Genomic DNA, 8424 nt, shown 5'->3' on the forward strand with positions numbered 1-8424 from the left:
CTCCACCTTAAATTCCACTCTCAGCATTAACCCATATTTTGAGAATCACATAGATTTGCCTCGATAAGAAAAATAACATCTACTTTTGAAGTCTTTTACATCTACTTTTGAAGTCTTTTTGAGAATGCCCATGCCCAATTATCTGACCCCAAAACTGAACATCTTTCCCGTTTCCAACCTTCTAATTCCGACAATCTTCAAACTTCCCTCCTCAAACCTCCAAACTTTCATTAAATATCTCCATAAAAAAATATAACTTTGCTAAATACATCCAATGGATAAGATTTTCTAGGTCTACGATTAGAGATGCTCTTCGTGGTTCTTTTAACATATAATTCTTTGCCTTCTTTTAACACTTGGAATCTGTGTGTAGGTTCAGTTTTACCTATAAAGGAACATGCATGCAGGAAGACCGGATTAGAGTCAGAGAGCTGAGAGAAAGAAAAAAGGTTAGAGTGAGAGCAGACGTTAAAGACAATGGCAGGAAATAAGAGCGTTGTGAGGTTCATGTCTAGCGGTTATCCGTTGGAAGTGAACACCAAAATGCAGAAATTGGAAGATGAAGATGGAACCACCGAGTTCACATACTCCCTCGGTAACACCCACGTAACTATGAAGATAACCGAAAAGATTTGCTCCTCCGGTGGTGTAAAACAAGTCTACATCGACCTCTTCGAGAACAGTGGCAAGGGTTCTTTCGCTAATCTGAACCTGCGACTCTCGGAAAACAAGAGGTACGGCATTTTATGCAATTTCATGAACACTACGTTCGGGGGGTCCTATAATTCGATTAAGAATCATTACTACGCGCCACCTTTACCTGAGAGAGAAGTGGTTCGTTACTATAGTCTTGAGAGTGGTTGCGGAGGGTGTTTCACTCTGGAGAAGAAGAAGCACGAGTATGGTGTGGTGGTGAGGGTGAAGGCCACGCACGATTTCATCGTGGGCGAAGAGACCATGCACGTGAAAGTGAAAATAGGGTATGATGATGGTGGAAGAGAAAAAGGGTTGAATGTTGAAGTGGATGGACCAGTGAAGCTTACGACGGAGTATGTGAACTACGTCGTTTCGAGATCGGAGAGGAAGATGTGGACTGCGATTGAGGCAAGTAACGACGCCGTTGAGACCGGGCGCAAGGGTATAACAATGGCAGTTCGAAACCCAACCCTAAAACAAAAGGAAAACTCAATCGCCTTACAAAATGATATTACATATTAGAATTTTAAATTAAAAAGTAAAATAAATGCAATATTTTCAATATTATTATTTTGAGTTGTGTGTATTTTATGTATGTCAAAATATATGATCACTCAAACATCTCCAGTTAAGCTCTCATGCTATATACAACTTCATACATTTATTTATTTATATATATATATAATAAAAGATAAATTTATAATTAAATAGTATAGAAAAATATTAAAATAATAGTATTAATAATTGTAACATGATTGTATAAAAAATATAGTTTGTAAATATATTATTATCTAATTTAAGTGAATAATGTATTGGTTAATTGTAAAGTTTATTGAAATTTTCAGGTGTATGTATTAATAGTACTTTTTTGCATTTCTAATATTAAAGTATTAAAGGATTCTACGAGTTAGTTGTTATCTAACGAATATATTCTAAATCAAAAGGAAAAAAATAATAGAAAAAGAAATCAATTCAATCTTAAAATTATTTTTCTTTTAAATTGTAAATTTGATATAGAAAATATCACCCTATGAAATATAACGAACAAAGTAGTATGGGAGGTAGGTTCTCACAACAACTGCAATATTAAAATGGAGAACTATAAATCCAACTACTTCAACGTCAAACAACATATTTTAATAATTCATCTCTCACTTTTATCCCTAAATCAATTTCCTATCTAGCACCATCTACATCTTTATTTCCCTATCTAGCACTCTTTTGTTTTTATTTCCCTATCTAGCACCCTTTTGTTTTTATTTCCCTATCTAGCACTTTTTTATTTTTTATTTCCCTATCTAGCACCATTTTAAAAATAAATAAATAAATAATAAATTATTATTTTTTTATAATTTTAATTTTGAATGCATTAAAAAATAAATATTTTTAATGTTTAAAATAATTAAAAATATAATTAATGAATAAATAAATGAGTTTTTACAAAATAAAAATAAAAAAGTAATAAATTAAAAATGTTTAGTTTAAAATTATTTTTTTTTAAAATGAAGAAAATAAAAAATTAAACTCTACAACAACGTAAAAGTTGAATCTATAAACATAAATTAGTATTTATTTTTATTATTATTGATTATATAATCATGTTAATTTCAAGTAAAAAATACAGGACATATTTATAAAAAAAACCAAAGTCAATTAGTATTAATTAATAGTGGACACATAAATAATATTGAAGTGTTTACTGCAAAATTCTAAAAAAAACTAATACAAACGTTACCCTTAATGCTTAAAAATGAGAAGAAAAAATGCAAAAATAAATAAGTCTAAAAAATAAAAACAACAACAATAAAATAAAAACAAAAACCATAAATAAATAAAGATTGACAAAAAAAATAATAATAACTAAAAACATAAAAGGTATAAAATAAAGGAAAAACAAAATAAGATAAAGATAAAAGATATAAAAAAAATCAAATAAATCAAAACAAGATAAATATAAGAGATATAAGGCACTAAATAAGTATATGTGGATCATAAAAAGGAAAATAGATGAGAGATGATCATTCATTTAATATGTTTTTCAATGGTACATTAAATAGTTTGTGGGAAATGAAACATAATTAATGACGAAAAGTAGATGGTGTAGTAATGTTGGGACACGTTCTTCTTGTGTGTCCTGGTGTTTGACAATATTATTATTTTTTCTGCCATTCTTTATTTATTTCTATTTATGTTTTTATTCAGTAATTATATTTCTAACTATTTTAAATACTAAAAATATATTTTTTTTAATGCATTCAAAATTAAAATTATAAAAAAAATTACTGGATTGTGCAATTCTCGTCATTAATTATGTTTCATTTTGCACAAACTATTTAATGTACCACTGAAGAAAATATCAAATGAATGATCATCTTTTATTTATTTTCCTTTTTATAATCAACATATACTTATTTAATATCGCCTTATATCTTTTATCTTTATCTTGTTTGAATTTTTTTTATATCTTTTATCTTTATCTTATTTTGTTTTGCCTTTATTTTATATTTTTTATGTTTTTAGTTGTTTTTTTTTTTTTGTCATTCTTTATTTATATTTATTTTTTGTTTTTATTTTATTGCTGCTGTTTTTATTTTCTATACTTCTTTAGTTTTGCATTTTTTTGGTCTCATTTTTAAGCATTAAGTGTAGCATTTGTATTAGCTTTTTTTTTAGAATTTTGCATTTAGGGTAGACACTTCAATATTATTTATGTGTTCACTATTAATTAATACTAATTGACTTTGGTTTATTTATAATTATGTCCTGTATTTTTTACTTGAAATTAACATGATTATATCATCAATAATAATAAAAATAAATGTTAATTTATGTTTATAGATTTAACTTTTATGTTGTTGTATAGTTTAATTTTTTATTTTCTTCATTTTTAAAAAAAATAACTTTAAACTAAACATTTTTAATTTATTACTTTTTTATTTTTATTTTGTAAAAACTCATTTATTTATTCATTAATTATATTTCTAATTATTTTAAACATTAAAAATAATTATTTTTTAATGCATTCAAAATTAAAATTATAAAAAAAATTATTATTTATTTATTTATTTTTAAAATGGTGTTAGATAGGGAAATAAAAAATAAAAGAGTGCTAGATAGGGAAATAAAAACAAAAGGGTGCTAGATAGGGAAATAAAGATGTAAATGGTGCTAGATAGGGAATTGAGCCTACATATTTATCCACATATAGATATTTACCTACAAATACATCTACATATAAATTTACACATGGATCTATATGCATGATTAATATTAATAATATTATTTTTATTAAAAAAATTATTAATTTATTAATTATATTATTAAGAAATATTATTATTATCATTAATATTAATCTTTTTATTAATATTACTAGTATTGTAATTAATATTAATAATATTTTCAATATATAATGTTATTATTAATATTGTTTTCGATGTTATTCATATTATTAGTGTTATTATTATTAATATTAATTTTATTATTAATCATATTATTAGTATTATCATTAATATTATTATTGTTATTATTGTAACTCCTCGAAAAACATTCCTTCCAGCAAAATATATTTTTCTCCCAGATTTTGTTTACATACTTCACCAATGATGAAAATAAGATATAATTGTGGTGGAATAGAAAAAAAAAGATAAACATCTCCAAAATTAAAACTTTTTTCAAAAAGAAAAATATACTCACCTTAGAACCAACTTTAATAATGTAATTATACATATTAGAATTTTTAAATTAAAAAAAATATAAATAAAATATCATTATTTTGAGATATCAAATGTGTATTTTATGTAAGATGGATGTAAAAATATCACAACCTTACAATTAATTTTTAATAATATAATAATTCATATTATAATTTTAAATTAAAAATAAAATAAATATAATTAAAATATTATTATTTGGAGTAGTCATGTATTTTGTATGATGAATGTCAAAATATCACAACTCAAACATATCCTAGATGAGGCCCCACGAGTACTCTAAGTGAATAATGTCTTTAATTACAAAGTTTATTAAAGATTCAATGAATACTTAGTGGTATTACTTTTTAAATTTTTAACTATTAAAGCATTTTTATAGAACTCTAAAAGTTATTTGGTATCTATAAATTATATTCCAAATCAAAATAATAATAAAATAATAATAGAAAGAGAGATCACTTCAATCTTAAAATTATTTTTCTTTTATTTTAAATTGATATACAAAATATTGCACCTATGAAATATAACCAACAAATAGTAAGGGAGCTATTTTGTTACAACAACAAAAGGAATTTATTTTTATGAATAGTGACAATTAAAGTATCTATTTTATAGAAAAATAATGTTTTGATATAAATTTGTAATTAAATAGTATAAAAAAAATATTAAAATAATAATATTGATAATTGTAATATGATTATATAAAAATTGTGTATTTTCAATCTATGATTACTCTATTTTATAAGAGGGAGAAAAGCGTGGGAGGGAAAGAAGAAAGAGCAGACACAAAAGGAGCGAAGAAGGATTCCTACTCCCTTATCATCGTTGCCAAGATGAGTACTATGAAATTTTGCCGTGAATGGTTGGTCCCCTCTTCATTTTCCTCTTCAATTTTCCCTCTTTCAAATTCATTTTCTTCATCCATTGCTTTTGCTTCAGTAACAACATTCTCTACCCTAAGGAAGACAGGGATCAGAAGATTCTTCTCTACGCTTGCCGCAACTGCGACCATCAGGTTCTTCTCCTTTTCTTTTACCTCTTTTCGTGTACCCTTTACTCCTAATTTTTGTTTTCAAGTGTAAAACTGTGACGGGCTGAAAATTCTCTTCATGCTTTTGCCACGTCAAGTGCCAGTTTGCATTGGTTTATTTTGGGACCAAAAAAGTTTGATTTTTTAGTAGAAAATAGCGATTATTTTCTGGATTTAAGCTGTACCCAATCATGGGTCAAATGTTGGTTGTGTTTGTTTTGCAGAAAGTGTTGAGAGGGGTTCTTTGCATTTCTGATATTAGTAATTTTGATGGGACATGCTTGTTTGAGTAGTTGTTTGTTGTTAATGTTGTTGTTTTTGTTGTTGTTGCTCAGGAGGTTGCGGATAACTTCTGTGTTTATAGGAATGAGATACATCACTCTGTTGGAGAGCGCACTCAAGTGTTACAGGATGTAGCTGCAGATCCAACTCTTCCTCGAACCAAGTCTGTTCGCTGCACTCAATGCAATCATGGTGAAGCTGTCTTTTTCCAGGTAAAGTCCCTGTTCTATGTTTGAAACAGAGAAATTGTTTTGTTATTTTTGCAGTTTGCTATCTTGGTATTAGAATTTAGGTTGTACAATGTTCCTTGCCAAGGTTGGGACATATTGCAAGATTCTGATTTGGTTCCACGTTGGATGAGTATCCCCTTCTTCCTTGTGTACATGGAGCGATGTGGAGGTAGAACTGTGAGGATTTGAGGATAAATATTTATAAGTTTATTATTTTTTGCATATAGCACAATTTTCAGTGTTGAACACTATGCTGCTCTTTCTACTCTCACCCCCCTTTATTTAGAAGAAGTGGATTGCACAAGGAGAGCAACTAATAAAGAGATTTGAGCCTTAACATTTCGGTAATGTGTATAGCTGTGCAGATATTATGCTGTGCTGCTTAAGTTATCAAATCCAAGTGAGTCTGTTTAGGGTTGTGAAAGTATATTGACTATTGCATAGATAGGAGACATGAGATATAGGTTATAAGTAGATTGTGAACCTTCTCTTGTCTTTACATTGATATAGTATGATAACATTCTTAGTTGGAATGTTATGCAGCTTAACCTTAGAATGATTAAAACTTGAACTAGTTTGACTTTTTATTCAGCATGGCTTGTGATGCTACCATATTGTCCATCATTGTAGTATTCATGGTTCTGGGCAGATTTTTGCAGTGAATAAATTTCGACTTTTCTTTTTCTGGGAAAACATTGATGATATTTAGTACTGGGTGATTTTTTTTGTCCCTGCAGTCTTTTGTCAAATAAGAAACAAAGGGTGTTTTTCTTTGCTCAATAGTCATTGTTTTAGTGATATATGAAACTTAATGTAACGAGCTGATTGGTTGACTTGAAAAGGCTAATATCTTCATATTTCAAATGTTTCTTTTTCAATCATTGATCATGGTAAGATTTGATTCATGGTTTGGAAAGTAGGTCTTCCAATTCTATTTGCTTCTTACTTCAAATTCTAAATTGATTTCTTCTCTGAACACTACACACTAGTTTGACACACCTTGATGAGGAACCCACGATCGGCTGCAAATGTCTATGCTATTATGCTACACTTTAAACTCTAAAATCATGTCTATCTGTCATTATAAATGATGCAGTTATATTGAATAGAAGAAAGCATAATTCAGTATAACCTTTTGAATTTGAAATGTTGTGCATTATAACCCTTATGAATGCACTTTTGGCAAAAATTTCAAACTGCATTTTAATTACTCATGAAACATCGAAATTTTTTTTATGTATTCAGGCAACAGCAAGAGGGGAAGAAGGAATGACACTTTTCTTCGTTTGCTGCAATCCAAACTGTGGATACAGATGGAGAGACTGATATTTGAGCTTCTTCAGAGGAAGGTTCAATACTGAGGAGATCCAATATTTGTTTTAGCTTATTTTGAAAAGTTAATTGTTTTCTTTTTCTTGTCAAGTTTCTGAAAAACTTTTGGAAAACAAAAATTACTTCTCAAAATTTAAGCTAAAACAAAATGGGGTCTATTGTCTACTGTGTGACAGCGGAGAGAATTTGTTATCTGAAAAACTTAATTGAAGAGGAGAAAATGATACTGAAGTTGTGTTTTAACTGCAGTTTCTGATCTAATGATTAAAATAGTTCAATGTACAAACTGTTGCTGGTCAAAGTTGATAAATTTTATGGATAGGCCTAAAACAAAGTGCCATGTTTTTTTAAATTATACTCAACACTTTTTTAAATCTAAAAACGAGGTGTCATTTTTCCTGATACCAAAATTGTGTTAGGAAAATACTTCACATATATTTACTTACACTTCTATTTTATTTCTACATTGTTTTCTTTCTATTTCTCTTCTATTATATTTAATAGTTTCTCGACTTTTTTCTCCTTTTTCTTATTTATTTCGAACCAACACAAAGTTATATATTTATCATTAGGAAAACCTTGGTACCATGAAAAAAAAAATTCATATCCAGAAATAATGGATTTTATTATTCTTAAAGATGACTAAAATTTATTTGGTGGATGAATTATTTTAAAAATATTTATATAAATTTCCTAAAAGTTAAATAGTAACGTAGTGTTTTCACCAAAAATTAATTAGTTGTCATATTAAATTATTCAATAAGACAAACATGATGTATTTATAACATAAAGATTAATTCAAAAAAGTTATTTCCACCTTTCCAATAGGGGAATTTTTTCACCAAAAAGTTAACTAAAATGTATTCTTGGAAACATGATTCCCTATTTTCTAAAATACAAACCCGAATATGAATAAAATTAAAAATTTGAACTTCAGATATTCAAAAACACTAAAATGTCCTACGGGGAGAAATGAGTTACTTTTAATTATATTAATGGAGTAACATGCTCATTTTACAAGAAAATTGTTCACGGGTTTATAAAAAGATGTATTTGATACAATGGTTCTTAAATGCAGTTTAGTGTTTAGATACATTTTTTTGGGTCGAATATTAGTCCCTGTGATAAGGTCAATTTGAGGTTG

General features: G+C 27.5%; 1 protein-coding gene across 1 annotated transcript; it reads left to right on the forward strand.

Annotated features, from left to right (window-relative positions):
* Window positions 1-5132: 5132 nt before the first annotated feature.
* Window positions 5133-7614, forward strand: LOC137821813 (DNA-directed RNA polymerases II, IV and V subunit 9A). The gene is made up of 4 exons (XM_068626575.1): window positions 5133-5268; window positions 5346-5421; window positions 5772-5930; window positions 7194-7614. The coding sequence occupies exons 1-4, from the start codon at window positions 5240-5242 to the stop codon at window positions 7272-7274; spliced, it is 345 nt and encodes a 114-aa protein (XP_068482676.1). The 5' UTR covers window positions 5133-5239; the 3' UTR covers window positions 7275-7614.
* Window positions 7615-8424: the final 810 nt, after the last annotated feature.

Source organism: Phaseolus vulgaris, chromosome 9, assembly GCF_000499845.2.
Source record: "Phaseolus vulgaris cultivar G19833 chromosome 9, P. vulgaris v2.0, whole genome shotgun sequence".
Lineage (NCBI taxonomy): Eukaryota > Viridiplantae > Streptophyta > Magnoliopsida > Fabales > Fabaceae > Phaseolus > Phaseolus vulgaris.